The 25,654-nt window shown below is 37.5% G+C and overlaps 1 protein-coding gene across 1 annotated transcript in view; it reads right to left on the minus strand.

The window, feature by feature from the left end:
- Window positions 1-3,312: 3,312 nt before the first annotated feature.
- Window positions 3,313-25,654, minus strand: part of LOC124798958 — a 30,379-nt gene continuing 8,037 nt past the window's right edge. Inside the window, exons 2-3 of the mRNA XM_047262492.1 lie at window positions 17,106-17,309; window positions 3,313-3,371 (exon numbers count right to left, since the gene is read on the minus strand). Coding sequence (XP_047118448.1) covers window positions 3,313-3,371; window positions 17,106-17,309 — 263 coding nt within the window. The remainder of the gene's footprint in view (window positions 3,372-17,105; window positions 17,310-25,654) is intronic.

Raw genomic sequence — 25,654 nt, forward strand, 5'->3', positions numbered from 1 at the left:
CTCACAATTACAAATAGTACACCAAATGAAAGAGAAACGCAAACAGTTTCTCTTACAATTATTCACTGTCGACACCGATCACACATCAAGTCGATAGGGGAGTAGTTCGGAAACCTTGATCAATGTGTCATGAGTAACTGTTGCAATAACACTTTTCTACAGTCAGATAGATCAGCTGGTATTGGAAGCACATGCACATGATCATGTCACATTGTGTGTGAATGTGTATGTCGTGCATAAAATGCTGTGTCAACTGGTCCCTTGCGCCCAATCCACCGATTGGATACAACATCATTTAGCCAGTCGCATACTGAGTTATGCCAGTGAGGCGGCGCACCATCTTCCTCTCAAATAAAGATGTGTTGTTCAGCTGCTTCCCATTGAGGGCCATAGCTGTAACACACAAGATAAGAAACACCAGTTACAGTTGATTCACCAAAAAAAGAAAGGTCCATAAACTTTCTGCATTTATATTTCTTGGGGCTAAGTGCGAAAGACTCGCACTCATTTAACACATTTTTCAGTCACTCTTTGACATTCCATACTCTTCCCATTGCACACAGGTATACAAATAAAACTGGTTGAGTTGCTCTTTTATTTGGTGTATTACATTCAATTGTAAGTTGAACTTAATAAATGCTGCAGTGCCCTAAAACTGGTATGGAAACACCCTGTATTTTCACATGTTCCTTTATAAAGCAAAACCCAGGAGAACTGCCCCAATTTTATTCTTGTACCACTGAAAAGATGAATGAAATAAGACTTAGTGTCAGTTGTGTTGAGAAACAGCTGAGATCTTTAAAATTGAACAAAGCTCCTTGGCCCAATGAAATCCCTGTCAGTCTGCAATGGAGTTAGCCCCTCTTCTAACTATAACCTATTGTAGATCTCTTGAACAAAAAATTGTGCTCAGTTCTTGGAAAAAGGCACAGGTCACACCCATCTACATAAAGGATAGTATAAGCAATCCACAAAACTACCATCCAATATCCTTGATATCAATTTGTTGTAGAATCTTACAACATAAGCTGAACTCAAACATAATGAGATATGTTGAACAGAATGACCTCTTCAGTGCCAACTAGCATGGATTTTGGAAACATTAGTCATGTGGAACCCAACTTGCACTTTTCTCACATGACATTTTGAAAGCTTTCCAACAAGGCAATCAAGTAGATATTGTATTTCTTGATTTCCGAATGAAATTTTTGACTAGATTGAGAACTTTTTGCAAGGGAGTATGCAGCTTGTTATCTTGGATGGAGAGTCATCGTGAGATGTAGAAGTAATTTTTGGTGTTCCCCAGGGAAGTGTGTTGGGAACCTTGCTGTTCATGTTGTATATAAATGACCTTGCAGACAATATTAATACTAACCTCAAACTTTTTGCAGATGATGTAGTTATCTATGATGAAGTACTATTTGAAAGAAGCTGTATAAATATTCTTCCAGTTCTTGGTAAGATTTCAAAGTGGTGCAAAGACTTGCTACTTGCTTTAAATGTTCACAAACATAAAACTGTGCTCTTCACAAAATGAAAAAAAACAACAACATAGTATCCTATGACTAGAATATCAATGAATGAGTGCTGAAATCAGCCAACTCATACAAATACGAGGGCGGTTCAGAAAGTAACCTCCGATTGGTCACAGTGCGGGTTGTGGGGGGAGTAGCGACGCCATCTTTGCTTTCACGTGTGGAAGTAATAATAAATCGTTCTCCAGAAATTGACTTAAAAGTATCAGTTAGCTGTTTATATTGTAGCGAAATTGTTCGTAAAGGTGTCAGACTTTGTTCTGTGAGACAAATTTGGTGTCATACGAAATGTATTGCAGAAGTAAATTTGGAAAACTCGGACTGTAATTGCGGTGTAGTGACTTGTAACGGACGCCGAGCCGCAACAGAAATGGTATATTCTGGTGTTGAAGATTGTGTAGCGAGTGCATTGCAGCGTGATCTTGAACTTAGCAAAAAATACGCATCAGTGCTTCTCAACATGCTTAAGTATATCTCTAGCAGTTCTCATTGTAACGGCATACTAACAGAAACTAGCCGTGACTTTGAAATACCTAAAAAGTTCCGCTCCAAATCTGGTGAAACAGTGTACAAAGTACCATTGCAGAATCGTTTTGATGCCTTGTATCCAGGCACAAACACGATAGGCCGCGAAACGTGTGAACTAAACAAACATTCACAAGAAAAGTGCATAAACACAATTTCTGAGTGCAATGAAACACAAGACTGTTACACAACTGTACAGACTGATGTAAACACAGTAGGCCTAGCGGAAGAAACGTGTGAAGTGAACAAATTCAAAATTGATAAATGCATTATCGGAAGAACGAAGACGAAAAAGTGTTATAAACGTACAAAAGTAACAGTTTACTCTGATAACCATGGACGAAATCTTGCAGAAATATTGCGTGCTGAACACAATGTGATAGCGTGTGGATATGTTAAACCAGGGGCTCCTATACAGGAAGTAGCTAAAAACATTGAGCAAGACAGATTACAAAACAAAAATCGGCGCATTGTACTGATTGCGGGCGCAAACGATGTGTATAGGAATGAACTGGCAACTGCAGTCCGCAACCTAAAGAAAACTCTTCATGCTACCGAAAAGGACACAGTGATAGTAACAGGAATACCTCATAGGCATGATCTCATACCTAATTCTTGCGTAAATTTAGAAATTAAAAAAGCAAACAGGCAATTCCAGAAAATCTGTAAAAGCTACTCAAATGCCTATTTTCTCAGTGTGAATTTTCTTCAGAGATGCAGCTACACAAATCATGGAATGCACCTAAACAGAAGAGGCAAAAGACTGCTCAGTGAAAAAATCAGTGAAACTTTAGACAAACTCAACATGCAAGACGACTTTTTAACTGAAACTGTTATGCCACTGGACTTTCATGCAGAAAGCAATGATGACCAAAACACACATTCAAAGGAGGTTACAGCAGAATTAGCCGCCATCCCAGGCTATCCCAATAGCAAAAACGATGAAAACTCAACACTAGTAGAAGTAAGAGTAACATCAACAAAAATAGAGGCAGAAACACCAGCACAACTGCCACCAGTGTCACTAAAAGCAGCAGTACCAGAAACAGCAGACACAGCACCGTCAGCAGCAGCACAATCAACAGAAGCAGTACAGACAACAGGAGCAGCAGCAGTTCCAACATCAGCAGTGGCAGAAAAGTACACAACCTCACATGGAGCAACAAGCAGACGGAAGAGAGTGCCTCCCTCCCATCTGCAAGATTTTTTAGTCACAAGCATGATGAAAAAGAAACCTCCAAGATAAGTAACATTAAATCTCTAACAGTGCTTCACCAAAACATTCAGAGTATAAAAAGCAAAGTGCAACAGCTAGAAGTTGAGTTACAATCCTTAGACAGTCCAGTTATCTGCATCACAGAGCACTGGTGCAAAGTCAATGAAATTCAATACATAAATTTGCCCTCATATGTACTAGCTTGTTCTTATTGCAGAAACTCAATGAAAGGTGGAGGATCATGTATTTTTGTTAAGAGTGGTATTTCATTTAAAGTCAGGAATGATATTATCCTACTAAGTGTAGACAAGCATTTTGAAGTGTCAGCAGTAGAGATACCAGCTGTAGATATGCCCAAAAAACTAATTGTACTATGTGTATACCGTTCTCCCAGTGGTGATTTAGAAACATTCTTTTCAAAACTTATGCAAAGCCTAGAACAAGTGTCATCCCTGAAAAGTAATATACTCTTGTGTGGTGACTTAAACATTAACACAGCTAAGGCAGATGAAACCAGTAACACTTTTCTGAATATTCTGAATAGTTTTGGCATGTCCTCTTTAGTTAATTGTGCAACAAGAATAACCAAACACTCAACATCTACCATTGACCATGTAGCTACAGATATAGGTGGGGAAAACTGTGTCATAACTGTCAAAAATCTTGGACTGTCAGATCATTTATGCCAAATCATAAAAGTAAAAGCTTCTGTAGAAAAACCAGTAAACCTCCACATGTTTAAAAGAGTCTACTCAGACGCTGCAATACAAAAATTTTGCTTACAATTAAGACATGAAAGATGGGAAGAAGTATATTCAGGAAATAATGTGAATCAGAAATTCTCCAAATTCATGTCGGAGTTTAAGATAATATTCGAAGAAGCCTTCCCCAAAGCACTAAGTTCTACTGGAACATCCACCAAAAACAAGTGGATTACCACAGGAATTAGAAAATCTGCCCAAACTTTTAAATACCTAAACTCTATAAAAAACAACAACAGTGATCCAGATTTTCTTCATTACTACAGAAACTACAAAAAAATCTATAGGAAGGTGCTCAATGTTGCAAAAAAAAAGGCCAATGATAGACTAATAAATCTAGCTAAAAATAAAAGTAAAGCTACATGGACTATAGTGAAACAAGAGACAGGAACAGCAACACAAAGGCAAATAAACACCCAAATCAGGAACAAAGAAAACCTAACAAGTACCCCAAAAGAACTAGCAAACTTTGTTAATTCTTACTTTAGTAGTATAGCTACAAAGTTACAGGAAAATTTTTCAAAATCTCATAATCCACGAACACAGGAATATACATCAAATTCAATGGTATTGCTACCCACTACTGAGGAAGAAGTATGTAATGTGGTAAGGAAATTAAAGAGCAAAAATTCAGCAGGTTTAGATCAAATTCCAATGTCTGTGCTGAAAAAATGCATAAATAGTATCAAAGCCCCCCTAACCAATATCATAAATGAATCTTTCAAAGCCGGTTGTTTCCCTGATTATCTGAAACATGCAAAAATTTTACCTCTACACAAAAAAGATGATGTAGAAAACATTGAGAACTACAGGCCAATTGCCCTACTGTCATCATTTTCCAAAATAATAGAGTCCATAATGAAGAACAGACTTATGAGCTATCTAAACAAATACAACCTTCTTTCAAATGACCAATTTGGTTTCAGACCAGGCAGAGATACAGAAATGGCAATAGCACATTTCACTAAAGTGGTTCTAGAAGCACTGGATGAAGGCAACTATGTATCTGGCATATTCCTTGACCTGTCAAAGGCCTTTGATACAGTTGACCACCAGAATCTATTACTTAAGTTAGAAGCACTAGGAGTAAGAGGGGTAATCAACAAATGGTTCCATTCATACCTTAAAAATAGAGTACAGTGGGTAGAGATCTCGCATGTCTCCAGTAGATCAAAGTTCATAGAAAAACACCTGTCAGATCCACAGTATATTAATATTGGGGTCCCTCAGGGAAGTGTGCTGGGTCCGGTGTTGTTCTTGATTTATATAAATGACTTTCCACAATATATCCGACATGGAGAGAAGATATTGTTTGCCGATGACAGCAATATTATAATCACCAGTGAGACATCAGCACAAATGTTGGAAAATTGTAATGAATCACTGAAAGATGTCTACAAATGGTCTACAGAGAATAAAGTGACCTTAAATATTAAGAAAACAAATAGCATACGCTTTAGAATAAACAGAAAAAACAGTCCCCTAAAGTTAAAGCTACATAACACCTCTGTAGACGAAGTGCCCACCACAAAATTCCTAGGGTTGCATATTGACAGCCAGCTTAGGTGGAGGGAACATGTTAAAAAACTCACAAAAAAGATATCTACAACGTGTTACGCACTTAGAGTTCTCTCCTCAGTATGCAGCGATGAATGTCTAAGAACTGTATATTTTAGCTATGTACATTCAGTCATAAGCTATGGGATAATTCTCTGGGGAAATAATGTACTCAACTTACAAACAGTTTTTAAAGTGCAGAAGAGAGCAGTGAGAATTATAACTAAAAGCAGTAAGTGGGCTCACTGCAGAGAACTATTCAAAATACTTGGTATTCTAACTGTTCCCTGTTTATTTATGTTCCACACTATAGTATATATAAAGAAAAATATAGTGAATTATAGTACAAACAGCATTTTACACAGCTATAGCACAAGAACAAGCTACTGCCTTCATCTAGATAGGAGAAACAAGCATAAGACCCAAAAAAGTTTCTTGTATCAGGGTGTAAAATTGTATAACAAGCTGCCACAGGAAATCAAAGAAATTAACAGCATGTACTGTTTCAGAAAAACTCTTAAACTGTATTTTCAGGAACACTGTTTTTACACAGTAAGTGAATATTTAAATGTTTGAATGTAATTTAAGTGACATAATGACATTGTATTGTATATTCTGTAAATGTATAACAAGCTGCACAGGACATCAAAGAAATTAACAACATGTACTGTTACAGAAAACCCTTAAACTATATTTTCAGGAACACTGTTTCTATACAATAAGTGAATATTTAATTGTTTGAATGTAATTTAAGTGATAAATGTCATTGTATTTGTATACTCTGTAAATGCATATAAAAGTGTCAATGTATCTGCAAAAATCACTGTATCCAAACTGACAACATCCATACATTGCAAAATGTCTACGGATGGCTAATCAAATAAATAAATAAATAAAAAACAGGTCAGTCGGCATCAAGCCGTGGTCGAGTGAACGTCGTACCTGCGCTAGTTTAGTTTTTGTGGCAGTTTGAAATGTGTGCTGCAATAGAAAACCCCGCCAAATGTGAAGTGCGTGCTGTCATAAGGTTTTTTACAGCCAAAGGATATTCTGCAGCAGCTATTCATCGTGAGCTTTGTGCCATGTACGGACCAAGAGTTATGAGTGAAGGAGTTGTCCGTGAATGGGTACGTTTATGTAAAAGTGGACGAGAAAACGTTCATGATGAAGAGAGGAGTGGTAGACCATCATTGGTGACTGACGAACTCGTTCAGACAGTTGATGCAAAAGTTCGTGAAAATTGACGTTTCTGAATGTCGGAGCTGTCTACTGGTTTTCCACAGATTTCTAAGACTCTCTTGTATGAGATAGTGACAGCAAGATTGGGTTATCGTAAGTTCTGTGCACGATGGGTGCCCAAAATTCTTACCGACCACCACAAAACTCAAAGAATGGCCTCTGCATTAGACTTTCTGTCACGTTATGAGGACGAAGGAGAACCATTGTTAAACAGAATCGTGACCGGTGACGAAACCTGGATTAAGAACGTGAACCCTGAGACAAAAGAACAATCGAAGATGTGGGCACATTCAAATTCGCCTACCAAACCAAGAAAAGCCTCGCAAGATTTTTCTGCCAGAAAACTGATGGCAACGGTGTTTTGGGATGCCAAAGGGGTGTTGTTGGTTGAATTCATGGAACGTGGTACGACCATTAATGAAGACGTGTACTGTGAAACAATAAAAAAGTTACGACTGGCTATACAGAACAAACGCCGTGGTATGCTGACTTCCGGTATCGGTTTTTTGCACGATAACGCCCGTCCTCACTCTGCTCGCAGAACAACGGCCCTTCTTGAGTCCTTCAAGTGGGACGTTATCAACCATCCACCTTACAGCCCAGACCTGGTGCCAAGTGATTATCACCTCTTCATGCATTTGAAGAAATGGCTCGGGTCACAGCGGTTTGATGATGACGAAGAGCTCAAAGATGCGGTCACAGGCTGGCTCCAGGCACAAGCGGGTGATTTTTATGCAGAAGGAATTTCAAAGCTTGTGAAGAGATATGATAAATGCCTCAATCGCTAAGGAGACTATGTAGAAAAATAGTGCAAAGATGTAGTTGTAAGATGTATATATTAAAATATTTTTATTTAACTTGGTGTATTTTTTTAAATCAACCGGAGGTTACTTTCTGAACGGCCCTCTTACTTGGGTGTAACACTTTTTAGGGATGTGAAATGGAATAGTCAAATAGGCTCAGTTGTAGGTAAAGCATGTGGTAGACTTCATTTCATTGGTAGAACACTGGGGAAGTGTAATCAGTCTACAAAGGAGGTTGCTTACAAATCACTTGTTCAACTGATCCTAGAATATTGCTCAAGTGTGTGGACCTGTACCAGATAGGACTAACAGAGGATATGAAATGTATGCAGAAAAGGGCAGCATGAATGGTCTCAAGTTTGTTTGATCTATGGGAGAGAGTCACAGACCTACTGAAGGAAATGGAGTGGAAGACTCTTGAAGATAGACGTAAACTATTCCAAGAAATTCTATTAATAAAGTTTCAAGAACCAGTTTTAAATGATGATTCCAGGAACACACTACAACCCCCAATGTATTATTTGCTTTAGGATAATGAGGGTGAGATTAGAATAATTACTGCACACGCAGAGGCATCCAAACGATCATTCTTCCCACGCTCCATATGAGAACGTAATGGGAAGAAACCCTAATAACAGGTACAATGGAATGTACCCACTGCCATACACCTCCTGGTGGTTTGCAGAGTATAGATGTAGATGTAATATGATGTCAACTATTATATGATTATTCTCAGCCAAGTACCTGATGCACCCCTAATAGTGCAGTTTCCCAAGGAGCATAAAATACATGCAACATATCTAGGAGCCTCTCTTGATTTAAAACTGCTTGTCACCTATCTTATATCATGTAAAGTGCTCTCTTCCAGTGTTCTAGTTATGAAATTTTCCTCTCATTATTATCAGCTAATAAGAGGAGCTTCTTGGTCTCCTTAGCTCTTTTCTACAAAGTCTTGAGTTTTGTGCCTTGTTAATGATTAATTCATTCATCATGTTCTGTAGACCCCACTAAGAAGGTGAAGTTTTAAGGATGTGAAATGAATCACAATATACATTTGCATAGTGGAAGAGGTGTTAGAAACTCCACTGACACATAATTAATGTTAAAATTTGTAAACAAACCTAAATTGAACATAGAAAAACAAATGGGACATCCATGTACTTTGGGAAGCTGATATTACCTTAGCTGTATTTAATTACTCTTATATATTTCCCATTGATTGTTTATAATTCCCACAAGAAATTTTTATAAAAGAACAACATTTAACTTCATGCTGTAAGAATAAAGGTCTGTTCATTATGTACATTGTTAACTGGCGTTCAGTTAACTCCAATCTTCAGACCTTGAATAGAGATAACCAAATAATTTGGAAGGATAACATTCCTTTGGATTTTCTAAAATCTTTGTGTGAATTTGCAACCAATTTGTTATTGCTATTTCTCTAATGGTATCCAGTCAAAATATTTGTTTTGATGCAGTTTTCCATGCTAGTTTATCCAGTGCAAACTTCTTCATCTCTGTATAACTACTGCAACCTACATCCATTTAAACCTGATTACAATTGTGAAGTTTTGATCTCCACTACAGTTTTCACACCCCAGACTTACTTCCATAATGACTTTTATGTTTCCTCATAGCCTCAGAATGTGTTGTATCAACTGATCCCTCTTTTAACAAAGTTGTGCCATAACTTTCTTTTATTTCCAATTCATACCCTTACCTCTTTGAAAGTTAACGAATGTAGCCATTTAATCTTCAAAATTCTTCTGTAGAATCATTTTTCAAAAGCTTCAGTTCTGTTCTTGCCTGAAATACTTATTGCCCATTGTCACTTGGTACAAGGCTATAAACCAGAAATGCTAGAAATTTAGGTTTGGCCACTTTCATTGTAATACTTATAGCCAGCTTTAGGGGCAGAGAAATAATTCAATTAACACAATTTACATTTTTCATCCTCTGATGCCATATGGACTAATAGTTTAAGGTAGTTTCCCCCTTAGGAAAACGTATTTATTGCTCAAAAGAAAGCAATAAGAATATCTCATAAGGAAACAATTAGATAATAATAATAATAATAATAATAAAGATTTTATTGTCTTTAGGCCATTACAGCAATTGGCAATGTCAAATGAAGTTACAATTTATAATACAGTGTGATAAGGTATTGACTACTGAAATATTTTAGCTTATATTACAATAAATGTACAGTGGGTCATCTGTCAGATTACTGCATTGTACAGTTGAAGAATTCATTGATATCATAGAACAGGTGGGCAATAAACCATTCATGCAGTCTTGTCTTTGAGTGTATGTTCAGGAAGATCCTGTATAGCATGTGGCAGCTTATTAAATAGTTTGTGCCCTGTGACTTCATAGCTATTTATTGATTTTGATAATCTGTAGTAAGGTGTGTATATGTGTTTGATGCTTCTTGTGTTGTAACACTGTACATTTTCCAGAATGAGATTTTCACTCTGCAGCGGAGTGTGCACTGATATGAAACTTCCTGGCAGATTAAAACTGTGTGCCGGACCGAGACTCGAACTCGGGACCTTTGCCTTTTGCGGGCAAGTGCTCTACCAACTACTCACGCCCCGTCCTCACAGCTTTACTTCCGCCAGTACCTCGCCTCCTACCTTCCAAACTTCACAGAAGCTCTCCTGCGAACCTTGCAGAACTAGCACTCCTGAAAGAAAGGATAATGTACATTTTCTCTACGTTTCACATCTTGTAGGTTCTTCTTCGTAAAGATTAAGACATTGTATACATAGAGGTTTATTACTGTCATAATTTTTTGTTTAGTAAATAAGGGTTTGCAGTGAGCCTTATGTAAAGAACTTGTCATGATACAAATGGCTTTGTTCTGCAATAATAGGATGTCATGTATATGACTACAGTTACCCCACAAGACAATGCCATAGGATATTATACTTTGGAAAAATGCAAAATAAGATGATCTGATGTATGTTTCAGGTACACAATTTCTGAGTTGTCTTAATAAATAAATTACTCTAGATAGCTTACTACTAATGTAGTTTACATGTTGGCCCCAGGATAACTTTTCGTCTAAATAAACTCCCAGGAATTTAACAGAACTAGGGTCATCAGATAGTGGCTTGTCTCTTAGAGTGAAGATTATCTGCTGAGTTTTATTTTCATTTAGCAGGAAACCATTTGCTCTAAACCAATATGCTGTGTAGGTGAGTGTATTTTCAGCACAGGTTTTACGATCATTAAGATTGTTACTGCTATGAAGAAAAGTCATATCATCTGGATACAATACAGTGGTGGATCTAATAAATGAGGGGAGGTCATTGATCATTATCAGAAACAGGAAGGGGTCCAGTACAGATCCATGAGGCACACCTACTTTAACATTTTCTATGTTTGACATTTCCTCACCAACACAAACTACCTGTTTACGGTTGTTGAGATAAGCTTTTAACAGTCTGAGACTGTTTCCTTTGATGCCGTAGTATTCTAGTTTCTCTAGAAATGGTGTGTGCTCAACACAGTTGAAGGCCTTGCTTAGGTCACAGAATGAGACCTGAGCAAAGCCTTTGTTCTCAAAAACTTTGAGGATGTAACTGACTACCGTGTTGATTGCATCAATGGTCGACAGATTCTTCCTAAATCTGTATTGTGAAGCATTAATTATTCCTAGATTCTCAAAGTGAGATGATAATTGTTGGTACATGATGCATTCTATTACCTTGGAGAATGCGGGTACTATTGAAATAGGCCTGTAACTAGATGGAGAGTCTTTACTCCCTTTTTGTATACTGGGACGATCCTAGACAGTTTTAACTCATCAGGAAAATATCCCTCAAGTAAACATTTGTTTATGCAATGGGTTAAAGAGTACAGAATGCAATCACACTTTCTTTTAGCAGGTTGCATGATATGCCATATATATCTAAGCTATCAGATGATTTCAGTTGTTTTGTGACCCCTTGTTATGGGTGGCATTAAATTTTAATGCCAATGAATTTTTCAGTTTCCTTAACAAGTTGTATTTTGGAAACAGTTTGTTGATGGTACACACAGTGTTTGACTAAGTAAATCTAATGCATCTGTATTTGGTTGTTGATTAGTAAGTGCAATGTTTACTGTGACTTTGACAAAGAATTCACCACAACTGTTGCCCAATGATTTCAGTGTAATATTTTTACCCATGGGTGTTGTGTGAGAAATCAGTTTCATTTGCCTTACTGTTTTTGAATGTTTGTAAATATTTTGGTTTTATTCTGAGATGGTCATACATTTTTTGTCTGTAGCTCATATGTATATATTTTGAGTAACACTACAGATGATTTTACAATGCTTGCGGTAATAAAGGATTACTCCTTGGTTACAAATTTTCCGCTGAAATATGTACAGGTTTCTCTTCTTGGCACAATACGCTTTAAATCCTGTTATTATGTATCTCCTGTCCCTGTTTCTGTTTAATTCTACCCCTATATTTTTCAGGGAAGACAAGATGCTAATTGTAGAAGGAATTTAAAAAGAGTGAATTATTCTACACATTTCTTCTCATTGCTCTTTCTTCAACTTTTCTCACATTGTTATGAGTTGGTGTTTCTTATTCTTCTACTTTTGAATGGGCCAGCTACGGACCACGATATTCAACTTTTCAGCCTGGAGACGGACTTGATGTTTGCCCAGTAATCCCGCATTCTCTGGCTATGTCTCTCTTTTCTCTCCTTTGTCCACAGGGCACCAGTCTTTCTACAGGGTTATCTGTCCTGAGACCTCTTTTCTTTTACTATCTTTCTGAGAAGCTCTCTGCTAATGTCACTTCCTGTTACGTTCAGTTCCTGGATGTCTTTCTTGACTTCTGTCCACCATGGTGTCACAGTCTTCCTGCTCTTCCAGTGGCTGAGAAGTCGGTTGGTTAGTCTTGTTTAGTCCATCTTTGTGATATGTCCATAGAAAGTGAGACATCAATTCCTGGCTACATCTGTGATTTTCTCGGTATGATTGTATAGCTTTTGGTTTGATCATCTTCTGTACTCACCATCTGTTTTGGCCAGTTCCAGAATTTTTCTCAGGATCTTCCTCTCCTGAATCTCTAGGATCTTTGTTGTATTTCTGTACAGTAAAATTCTTTTGTGATGGCTTCTACCCTCCTGGAAATGGAAAAAAGAACACATTGACACCGGTGTGTCAGACCCACCATACTTGCTCCGGACACTGCTAGAGGGCTGTACAAGCAATGATCACACGCACGGCACAGCGGACACACCAGGAACCGCGGTGTTGGCCGTCGAATGGCGCTAGCTGCGCAGCATTTGTGCACCGCCGCCGTCAGTGTCAGCCAGTTTGCCGTGGCATACGGAGCTCCATCGCAGTCTTTAACACTGGTAGCATGCCGCAACAGCGTGGACGTGAACCGTATGTGCAGTTGACGGATTTTGAGCGAGGGCGTATAGTGGGCATGCGGGAGGCCGGGTGGACGTACCGCCGAATTGCTCAACACATGGGGCGTGAGGTCTCCACAGTACATCGATGTTGTCGCCAGTGGTCGGCGGAAGGTGCACGTGCCCGTCGACCTGGGACCGGACCGCAGCGACGCACGGATGCACGCCAAGACCGTAGGATCCTACGTAGTGCCATAGGGGACCGCACCGCCACTTCCCAGCAAATTAGGGACACTGTTGCTCCTGGGGTATCGGCGAGGACCATTCGCAACCGTCTCCATGAAGCTGGGCTACGGTCCCGCACACCGTTAGGCCGTCTTCCGCTCACGCCCCAACATCGTGCAGCCCGCCTCCAGTGGTGTCGCGACAGGCGTGAATGGAGGGACGAATGGAGACGTGTCGTCTTCAGCGATGAGAGTCGCTTCTGCCTTGGTGCCAATGATGGTCGTATGCGTGTTTGGCGCCGTGCAGGTGAGCGCCACAATCAGGACTGCATACGACCGAGGCACACAGGGCCAACACCCGGCATCATGGTGTGGGGAGCGATCTCCTACACTGGCCGTTCACCACTGGTGATCGTCGAGGGGACACTGAATAGTGCACGGTACATCCAAACCGTCATCGAACCCATCGTTCTACCATTCCTAGACCGGCAAGGGAACTTGCTGTTCCAACAGGACAATGCACGTCCGCATGTATCCCGTGCCACCCAACGTGCTCTAGAAGGTGTAAGTCAACTACCCTGGCCAGCAAGATCTCCGGATCTGTCCCCCATTGAGCATGTTTGGGACTGGATGAAGCGTCGTCTCACGCGGTCTGCACGTCCAGCACGAACGCTGGTCCAACTGAGGCGCCAGGTGGAAATGGCATGGCAAGCCGTTCCACAGGACTACATCCAGCATCTCTACGATCGTCTCCATGGGAGAATAGCAGCCTGCATTGCTGCGAAAGGTGGATATACACTGTACTAGTGCCGACATTGTGCATGCTCTGTTGCCTGTGTCTATGTGCCTGTGGTTCTGTCAGTGTGATCATGTGATGTATCTGACCCCAGGAATGTGTCAATAAAGTTTCCCCTTCCTGGGACAATGAATTCACGGTGTTCTTATTTCAATTTCCAGGAGTGTATTTTCCATCACATGATATATCCAACATTTGTTCGTACTGATTATTGTCATTTTTGCATGTAAGTAACAAGATGTTTTGGGATGAGTTGTCAGTGGCTGTACACTACTGCCTTTCATTCATACATTTATTCATCAGATTAGATTAGATTAGATTAGATTAATACTAGTTCCATGGATCATGAATACGGTATTTCGTAATGATGTGGAACGAGTCGAATTTTCTAATACATGACATAATTAGGTTAATTTAACAACATACTTAAGTTAATATAACAACTTTATTTTTTTTGTTTTTTGTTTTTCTTTATTTTTTATTTTTATTTTTTTTATTTTTTAAATATTTTTTTTTCTTTTTTTTCTTAATTTATATCTAAAAATTCCTCTATGGAGTAGAAGGAGTTGTCATTCAGAAATTCTTTTAATTTCTTCTTAAATACTTGTTGGTTATCTGTCAGACTTTTGATACTATTTGGTAAGTGACCAAAGACTTTAGTGCCAGTATAATTCACCCCTTTCTGTGCCAAAGTTAGATTTAATCTTGAATAGTGAAGATCATCCTTTCTCCTAGTATTGTAGTTATGCACACTGCTATTATTTTGAATTGGGTTTGGTTGTTAATGACTAATTTCATAAGAGAGTATATATACTGAGGAGCTACTGTGAATATCCCTAGATCCTTAAATAAATGTCTGCAGGATGATCTTGGGTGGACTCCAGCTATTATTCTGATTACACGCTTTTGTGCAATAAATACTTTATTCCTCAGTGATGAATTCCCCCAAAATATGATGCCATATGAAAGCAATGAGTGAAAATAGGCGTAGTAAGCTAATTTACTAAGATGTTTATCACCAAAATTTGCAATGACCCTTATTGCATAAGTAGCTGAACTCAAACGTTTCAGCAGATCATCAATGTGTTTCTTCCAATTTAATCTCTCATCAATGGACACACCTAAAAATTTGGAATATTCTACCTTAGCTATATGCTTCTGATTAAGGTCTATATTTATTAATGGCGTCATACCATTCCCTGAACGGAACTGTATGTACAAAAATATTTTCAACTTCTGACTTTTTGTTCGTAAAGTTTTCATTCAATTTGATGGTAATACTGTCTTCCTCTGCTCTTGGTTGACCTGTTTCTCTTTTAATAATATTCCAAATTGTTGTAATTTTATTATCAGAGTTGCTGATTTCAGACATGATACACATACTCCTGGATTTTTTAATAACTTTTCTTAATATAACACAGTAGTTTTTATAATTTTTGATAGTTTCTGGGTCACTACTCTTTCTTGCTGTCAGATACATTTCCCTTTTCCGGTTACAAGATATTTTTATACCCTTAGTAAGCCATGGTTTGTTACAAGGTTTCTTACGAGTATATTTAACTATTTTCTTGGGGAAGCAGTTTTCAAATGCATTTACAAAAATGTCATGAAATAAATTATATTTTAAATTGGCATCAGGTTCACGGTACACCTCATCCCAGTCTAACTGCTGTAGGCTTTCCCTGAAATTTGCAATTGTTAAATCGTTGACTGAACGTACTACTTTGGAGGACTGTTTAGTATTGCTGAATGGAGCTATGTCATATATTGTAACTAGCTGTGCACCATGATCAGAAAGACCATTCTCAACAGGTTGAGCATTTATCTGGTTAAACTTATCTTGGTCTATAAAGAAGTTATCTATCAGTGAGCTGCTATCCTTTACCACCCGAGTAGGAAAATCAATAACGGGTGTCAAATTGAAAGAACTGAGTAATACTTCAAGGTCATTTTTCCTATTACCCTCTTTCAGAGAATCTACATTGAAGTCCCCACAAATAATAATTTGCTTCCCCCTGTCTGACAGATAGCTCAACAAGGAGTCCAAATTTTTCAGAAATAGATGAAAATTTCCTGATGCGGACCTATATACAGTTACAATTATAAATGTGCCTTTATTTAATTTAAGCTCACAGGCACATGCTTCTATATGTTTCTCTACACAAAACTTTTTTGTTTCTATACTTTTTGCACAATGATAACTTTTGACATATATGGCAACTCCTCCTTTCTCCATATTTTCTCTCATTACATGTGCAGAGAGCTTATATCCACTTACATTTACCTTATCCATATCAGTAACAATGTGATGCTCAGACAGGCATAGTATATCTATTTCATTCTCAGCTTCTAAATCTTCTAAACAAACCAGAAGCTCATCTACTTTATTCTTTAAACTCCCAATATTTTGATGAAATATACTTACTTTATTTTTAATTATACTTTTATGAGAACCTTTCCTTATTCTAACATTTGCAGTACTCTCCTGTCTGAGTTTCTCATCATGTTGCATAGATGCTACCAAGAGGATGAACCTTCAGCGATGTTAAATTAATCAAGGTATACAAATGAAAGAGAAGGGTATCATAGAAATGCAATCCTTATACTGAATTAACAATTAACTATACCGATACTGCTTAGTGCTATTCATGCTAAGGTTGTCAAAATTTAATGAAGTAAATTAGCATGAAAGCTGCTAACTTAAAAGAAAAGTTGCTTTTTCCATCTTGAATCCCCATGAAATCACAAGGAATTTTACTGTGAGAAATATTCCTAATCTTTAAGTCAATTACCCTGTGTCCTCCGTCAGTAGGCCCACTGTCAGACGGAAAATCAATATTAAAGTTTCAACAAACATTGAGTCTTTAGTTAAGTCTGCATGATCTTAATAATCTACATGCCTGCAGCATGGTTCAGAGTCCTTATTATAGCTTAGGTCTAGCAGTAATCACCCGGGTAAACTAGGTATAAAACAGCCTATTAAAAACATTCAGTCTGAGAGAAACATTGCTTATGGATACAGTAGCTTGTGGCACATGATACTAGGTCATACAGAACTGATTAAGAATTTTCTACTTTTAGGTACTTACAGGAGGCATTCTTTCTTGCAGAAAATGAACCATTGCTCTTCTTGAAGCGAAGCCCATCTTTTGTTGAAGTGTACAGTAAATACTGTCCAGATGGAAAGTGCGTTACTGTTTCAAATTCATCACAGTATGTGGAATTGCAGACACATACAATGCTGTCATATCCAAAACTTTTGGGAATGCATTGTGAGTCAGCATTAACTGCAACTGGAATGGTAACAAAAATTGTAAAATAAAATTAATACAGTCAATTGAGATTAAATAATAACAGCATTAGATAAGAAGCAACTCAAAAATCACTTTGAACCAACTGCGCATCTGTAAATGTGTGTGAGCTTAGATTCAAATAGATAAAGAAATAAAATAATGAGTCTTGTGATATAAACAAAGAAATATTTATGGAATGAAAACATTCATCTACTGCATAAAAAGGGTCCCCAACAACTACAGAGGGGTTTCACACCTAGATATAATGTACAAGATATCCTCTAAAGTCTTACTAAGCACAGCAGAACTGTAACTAGCCCGTCAACTTGGAGAATATCAAGCAGGTTTTAGAAAAGAAGGGTCCCACTCAGAACAAATACTAAACCTCAAACCACAGGGCCTATCAAAAGTCATAAGTAAAAAATCGTGACTTTCAAAAAGCATATGACTGAATAGATCAAGAATCCCTCATTACTATATTTAAGGAACTACACCCAGACAACACAACCATAAACTTAAGCAGAGAATCCCTACTAAATCATACTGAAAAGTTAAGTTCATGGGAGAAGCATCTGATACTTTTGGGACCAACATTGGTTTTTGGCAAGGGAATGGGCTCTCACCACTGCTATTTAATTGTGCTGTATAAAATTTAGTCAGAGAATGGAATGCAAAGACTCATAATGGAATCCAACTAGGAACAAAAACCAAAGGTATGAAAGTCAGCTGTCTAACATTTGCAATTGAAATGGCCCTACTATCCAAAACCAGGGAAGAAGCAAAAGAACAGACTCTTGAACTACAAAAACTGGCAGAAAAAAATAGGTCTCAAAGCCTCCTTTGGAAAGAGCAAAATAATGATACACAAAAGAAACCCAACAAAACATTTTAAAGTGACAGAGTAAAAAATAGAAACGGTCAAAGTTTCAAATAGGGGTAGATGGACTGTCCTCAAGAAAAGGTAATGGAATCTGGAAGAAATAAAGCTCAACTGGTCTTCCAACTCACCAAAAATACATAACAGAAAGTCCTGCCATGGTACACAAAAATAAGGTTGTAAAATATGGTAATCAAACCAGAAACTCTATATGCAGCTGAAATGCTGTCCATTACCAATCTGATTCTATTGAATGGCTGGAGATCAATGAAAGGAAGGTATTAAAAAAATTGTAGCCTCCCCATCCCCCACAAAAAATAATGGACTGAGAAAGCTAAAGAATGTTAAAAATTAATTGATTTAATTACAGACATGAGTAGTTCCTGTTGTGACCCACTCACAATGATGCATTTGGGACATCTACATGAATAAGGAAAGGAAACAAGATGGGAAAGATGTAGGAAGGAAATAATGACTTCCTGTGGCACATGGCACTGCAGCAATGCAACAGTGAGTATTGAAAATTTGTGCCAGACTGGGACATGGACCCAGATGCTCTGCTTCTCTAAATGGTTGCCTGAATCACCTTGGCCATACAGACCCTGCTTTCCATCAAACTCAAATTCCCATTTGCTACACCACAGCAACCCCCACCCATTAATCCCTCACTTGCAGATTTCTGATTCCCATAGGTGTCAGACATTGGTTGTGCATCCGCATTGAACTTTTTTCATCAAACAGCTGTCATGCAGATAGAACTGTAGATATGAGTGATATCTGTTCTGTTGGACATGGCAGACATGTCCAACAGAACAAACACCACTCATATCCATACTTCTACAGGCACAATGGTGTTTTGACGTAAAAATTTCAGTGCAGATGCCTTTTTCATCAAATAGCCATTACACACATAGAGTTATAGAACAAATACCACTCTTATCTATAATTCTATGAGCATGATGAGTATCTGATGAAAAAGGAAAGTTTCATTCAGATGTACAACCACTGTCCAAACTCCTACATCAGAAATGTGCGAGTATGAGGTTAATGAGTGGGGGTTGTTGTGGTGTGGTGAGTAGGAAGTTGGGGATCTAGGTCCGACAGAAAGTGTGTCCATATAGTTAAGGTGGTTAGGGCACCTGCTATAGAGAAGTGGCTGTCAGTGTTCTATGTCTCTAAGAACACTGGTTAAATGCAGATAAAGTTGCTTCATTTTGATATGATGCTACCCACATGAAAATTACTTCTGTAGAAGAAATCACAATAATTTTAATTAAAAGTGGGCTGAAATACAAATCTATTGAAAGTCTCCAGCACTTAAATACAGAAAGACACTTCGAGGCAACCATTTTAGAAATCATTGGTGCAAATACAGCTTTTGTATGTACCTAACACTCTCCAAATGGAAGCTTTTAAGTCATTTCTCAATAAACTTGGAACATTACTAAATAGCATACATACAGGCAAGAAATCAACAGTAATGTGCTGATTTTCTTGGAACAAACAAGAGAGATGGACTATTGCTAATCCTAGCAGATACTTTTGATTTAAAACAAACAATAACAACCCCAACAAGAACTACAAAAACTACTGGATAAATACAAATTTTAGTGATCATGAAGCCCAAATGGTAACCATCTCAGGGTAATTAGTGCCACAGCATACCATAAAAGAACTTTGACTGAGAGAACACACAGAGTGTTGAACCACTCAGTCACTTATTATGAAGAGAAAGGTGTGAACAAGATGACACTGTCCTCAGGTATGCATTTGGATAACGTACTCATAGTGCCACAATATTTCAATGGACCAAGTGGCTGTCATCTTCAGGTGACTATGGTGACGTACAATCTCACTGGAACTGAGTTTCCAACAGAATCAGCAGCTCCTTTATATAACATGGCTGCCAACCAAACACATACGTGCAGCAGCACTGCTGCCCTGAAGCACAAGTGAACTAATAGCACATGGATGGAAGAAATAGGCAAAACTATATATTGCTAGCAGAACAATAATGAAAGGAATCTACTTGTTGAAATGAAGACCATTGTTGTTCAATATTAGACAAAATCAGATTCCACGTCTTACTTAAAAAGAAACCATTATCCCCGTAACAAATCTTGTTGGATAATTGAATTTCTATAGTTTCCTTTAGAACACATTCCCAGTAGCAGGAAGCAGGAGCAATCACTTGCACCTCCATGCATAACATTTTATGTCCCTTATTGAGACAATGTTCTCTGGTTGAAGCAAAAGTGTAACAATGGTGTTCTACACTTTGGTCCTGAATAGTATGAATAGTTCGCCCAGTTATAAGCCATCCTACATTGACAAGGAATTTTGTATACTCCAGGTTTTCTCAGGCCAAAATCATCCTACATTGCTCCAAGAAGGACTCAAATCTCAGCTGGTGGCATACACTTTTGAGTTTATATCCTCTTAAAATTCCTAAAAATCTTTGGGAATACACCCCCACAAAGAGGTAAAAAAGCAACTGATTTACAAGTATCTCTGATGATTACCCCTGCAGTCTGGACTGAAGAGCATGACATATTTCGTGTTGAGTATAACTATTGTCCTTGAAAATAATTTTAAGATGGTCCAATTCCTGTATCAAATTATTTGCATCGGAAATGGCGTAGGCTCTCTTCACCAACGTTCACAAGATTCCCCTGTATTGGTGTGGTGGTTGACAGCTTGCTGCATGAAGAGAGGGATCAGTATGCAAAGGCTATGATATACACTATACCTCGAAGTCTCATTGTCATTTTTTGTGAACCATAGCATCAAGAACAGAAAGTTTACCATTCTAAATTTGATGCTATGACATAGACAATTACAATGATTTAAAAAATGATTCAAAGTATCAGTCCCATGAGGCCAAACCATAAAAATATCATCAAAGTATATCCAAAAACAGGTAGGTTTAAGAAATGGTCAAAGTATTCCTTAAAAAAGTTGGTAACTATGGGGGAAGGGGGTTCCCCATACCAACTCCATCAGTTTGCTCAAAATATATGTCATTAAATAAGAAATACATCAAATATCAGCACATGGGAACATCACTTAGTTGTTTCACCATCAAGTTGGGGTTGGGTTGTTTGGGGAAGGAGACCAGACAGTGAGGTCATCGGTCTCATCGGATTAGGGAAGGATGGGGAAGGAAGTCGGCCATGCCCTTTGAAAGGAACCATCCCGACATTTGCCTGGAGCGATTTAGGGAAATCGCGGAAAACCTAAATCAGGATGGCCGGACGCTGGATTGAACCGCCGTCCTCCCGTCCAGCGTCTAACACCATCAAGTCCCTCACCAATTAACAATAGAGACTCTTCCAGAGGAACGTGCAAAAAAAGTGACTCAAGATCAAAACTCACAAGCAAGTCTGAAGGACCACAACATGAAGGTTTCAATTGTTGGATAAATTCCACTGAATTAGAAATGTGATGTTCAGATTTTCCAGTCTGGGGGTTGAGAACAGAAAAGGAAAGCTGCTGAGTGTACTTGTGTCTTTCTAAATATGCTAGAATTGCCCATTACATTGATATGAAAATAGCTAATAAGATTAAGAAGCAAGTCAGATTTTCTCTAGTATATGAACACATTTGTTTTACTTGTAGACAATTGGATTTTATATCCAAAGATATGTATTTGGTGATTTCATCTCAGCTGTTGGCAACATTCTGGGAATGGGCATTTTCAAACTCAACACAGAGGAATGGTGTCAGGAAAGAATTGTCTAAGTTTTATTGACTTTGTTCTCAATCCACCATATTTGATGATGACAGTCATCAACAGATTGTAATTAATCTTACTAAAAAGGAACTGGATGATGCTATGTTATCAGAATTACAGAAATATTTTTGCTCCCATACTGTGAAGTGTACTATTATTTATTTCATCTGTGCAGTTGAGCAGGCCCTGTCCTGCTTTCCTGAGGAATTGGCAAAGGAATTGAGGCAGGAGGACGCTCATAAGCTTCATCTAACAACACTCCCATGAAGCAACATTTCATCTCATGAAAGGGTAGTCATTCAGTCCATGACAGAAGATCAGGATTTACTTATTCTTCCAGTCAACAAAGGTAAAGCCACCATTTTTTTCTCACATGCAGATTATTTGGTTAAATGGATCTTTTATTGGAGAACTCAGCATACCAAAGACTACATAATGATCCTACAGAACAAATACAGTGGAAGGCTATCACTTCTTAAGATGGGCTCCTTCCCTGATTAAGTGCTTAAAAAATTCACCCTGCTCTTCCCCCAAGATTATATGAGTTACCAAAGGTTCAGAACCATGAAACTCCTCTTTCTCAGCCCCCATATTGGAAAATGTGAACATCACATTTCTAATTCAGTGGAACTTATCTGGCAGTTGTGGTCATTGTGAATTGGTCCTTCAGAGTTCCTTTTGAATTTGTGAATTTGTGTTTTATTCATCTCACGATGTACATTTGAAATCCATTTGGTTTGCATACAGGATACATGCAAAAAATTTATAATACATCTACAATGATTTTTACATTAACAAATAATAGCACTACAATAAATAATAACACTATAAGGATGATTCTTTGAATATGTAACACATTATATCCATCTCAGATTTCCAGTTTGTCCTGCATGAATTCAGCCACTGAGTAATAACACTTCAGTGTCAGCACATCATACAGCTTTCTTTTAAGTGAACCTAAATTCATCTGCATCTGTATCAACTAGTTGCCTTTTAATTTATTACAAATTTTCATTCCCATGTATGGAGGTCCCTGGGCATACAGTCTGAGGCAGTGGGTAGGGAGAACAAAATTTTCTTTGTTTCTACTATCATGTGAATGGACAAATGGTTTCCCTCAAATAATTAATGTATGGTGTACAACAGAGTTAATATTTTAAGTTTTATAAATAATGGTCGATACAAAAATTATTACAGGAACACTATTCATGTCTCCAACAACACCTGAGAAATTATCTTTCATTATAAAAAGGTTACCCAATAAGTATTCAGCAGGTACTGATGAAATACCAGATATTATCATCAAAGCAAGTGTAACATCTATCATAGAACCGTTAATGGATATTTTCCATTCATCATTCCTGAGTGGTATATTCCTGAGAAATCTGAAAATGGCAAAAGTGACACCACTGTACAAGAAAGGGGACAAACATGAAGCTGCAAACTATAGACCTGTATCAGTATTGTCCTGCTTTGGTAAAATTCTTGAAAAACTATTTCTTAGAAGGCTGACAGCCTTTCTAAATAAAGAAAACATAATAAGTGATGCGCAACATGGATTCAGAACTGGCAGATCAACACAGTCAGCTATTTATGCCTTCTTAAATGAAATTCTAACTGCAGTAGATAATCAGCAACATGTGTCTGGCATATTTCTTGACCTTAGTAAAGCCTTTGATGTAATTGATCATAATACTCTGTTGCAGAAGCTAGGTAATTATGGAATACGAGGCCTGCCAAACAAGTGGATACATTCCTATCTTCATGACCGTCAACAGATCACTCAGATAAAATACAAAGACATAAAAACACAAAAAATTGTAATTTTGACAGTAATGTACAAAACATTACATATGGAATTCCTCAAGGGTCAGTTCTTGGGCCAATTCTTTTCATTCTTTATGTTAATGATTTGTCAGAAAAAATAACTAAAGGGACAACAGTACTTTTTGCAAATGACACAAATATCCTAATCAAATCACATGATGAGGAAAGCCTACAAAAAACAGCTACAGATATAATACAAAATTTGACACAATGGTTCAGAACAAACAAGCTAATAATAAATAATGAAAAAACAGTGACAGTCAATTTCCACAATTCACAGAAACTACATCCTGCAAGACCAATTTTTAAAATTGATGGAAAAACTGTCTCATCTGTGAGTGACACAAAATTTTTAGGTATACATGTTCAGCAAAACCTAAAATGGGAGACACATCTTAACCATTTAAATAAAAAGCTAAACACACTTATGTAAACAGTAAGAATCCTCACACAAAATACAAGCCGTGTGTCTGTGATCACAATGTACCATGGCAGTATTCATTCATTGCTGATGTACAGCATTATCTTTTGGGGGAACTCCACAGATACAAACAAAACATTTAGGCTACAGAAAAAGATTGTTAGAATAATAAATCATGCTAAGTACAGAGACTCCTGTAGACCCCTATTTAAAAATCTCAGTATTCTTCCTCTTCCTTGCTTATATATGTATGAAATATTAAATTTCACAGAAGGAAGTATTTTAAAAGATGGAAATATCTTCAAGTATAACTGTGATTACCACCCTCATGATACTAGGCAGAAGCATTACTTGCGTGCCAATGCAGCAAGTACAAATATTTGTAAGAGAGGAGTGTATCATACTGGCATAATGCTGTACAATCACTTGCCATCCTATTTGAATCAGATCCAAAATTTACAAAAGTTTAAAGTGAAACTGAAAGAGTATTTGCTTGACCACTGCTTCTATTCTGTTTCCGAGTTTTTAGAGTATTAGAAAAGTGTAGTGTAACTGCTCAAATATTCTTAATAAGTCTATCATTTTATTTCATTATATTAAATTTGTCATCAGTATTCAACATGTATTGAATAACTTTTAATTATTTATCCTTTCAAAACAACAATGTGTATGATGTTGTATATACTGTACCAACCTGACTTGTCCTACATCGTTTGTGCAAAATATGTACGTAAACACGATTTACAGGACCAATAAAGAAATACAAAATACAAATACATAGTTCTTTGTGATTTGCACTGCACACATTTTGAATCATTTTTTTCTGTATTTTTAGTAACTGCACTATGGTTGTCAAGTTACTCCAAAATACAATACCATACCTAATAATGGATTTGAAGCAGCTTGTATGTGCTACTTTTCATGTGTCCATATCAGTTGCAGTTGATAATATTTGCATTGCAAATCCAAAGCTGCTCAGTTTGTTTGCTAGGTATTCAATGTGTACCTGCCACCTGAAATTTTTACCTACATATAAACCTAAGAATTTGACTGAGTCGACTACTTCTACATCTTGGTTGTTGTGTACAATCTTAATCTGCTCACATTTTGACTGTTTGGTTTTGAACTGCTTCATGTGAGTCTTAGATGTGTTTAAACTGAACCCATTTAGCTGAAACCAAGTTTCTAAGGTACTGAGAGTTCTGATCACATATTTGAGAATTTTTTCCAAATCCTAATCTTCAAATTAGACAGAAGTATCATCTGCGAACAGAACTGATGTTTTGTCTCTGTCACACTGGTTCCCCTGGAAGGGTCCCTGTGGTTAATCGAAGAGAAACTAGACAAAAAACAACTAAGTAATATTGTCATTTGCTGACATCAACATATTTTTTGTTTAATAAAACATATTTTGAGTCAACTAATAGAGTGGGTGTGGGGAAGTTGAAAAGAATGACAAACTTTGTTTTCTTGATATTGTGTTTCAC

The sequence above is a fragment of the Schistocerca piceifrons genome, chromosome 5 (genome assembly GCF_021461385.2).
Source record: "Schistocerca piceifrons isolate TAMUIC-IGC-003096 chromosome 5, iqSchPice1.1, whole genome shotgun sequence".
Taxonomy (NCBI): Eukaryota; Metazoa; Arthropoda; class Insecta; order Orthoptera; family Acrididae; genus Schistocerca; species Schistocerca piceifrons.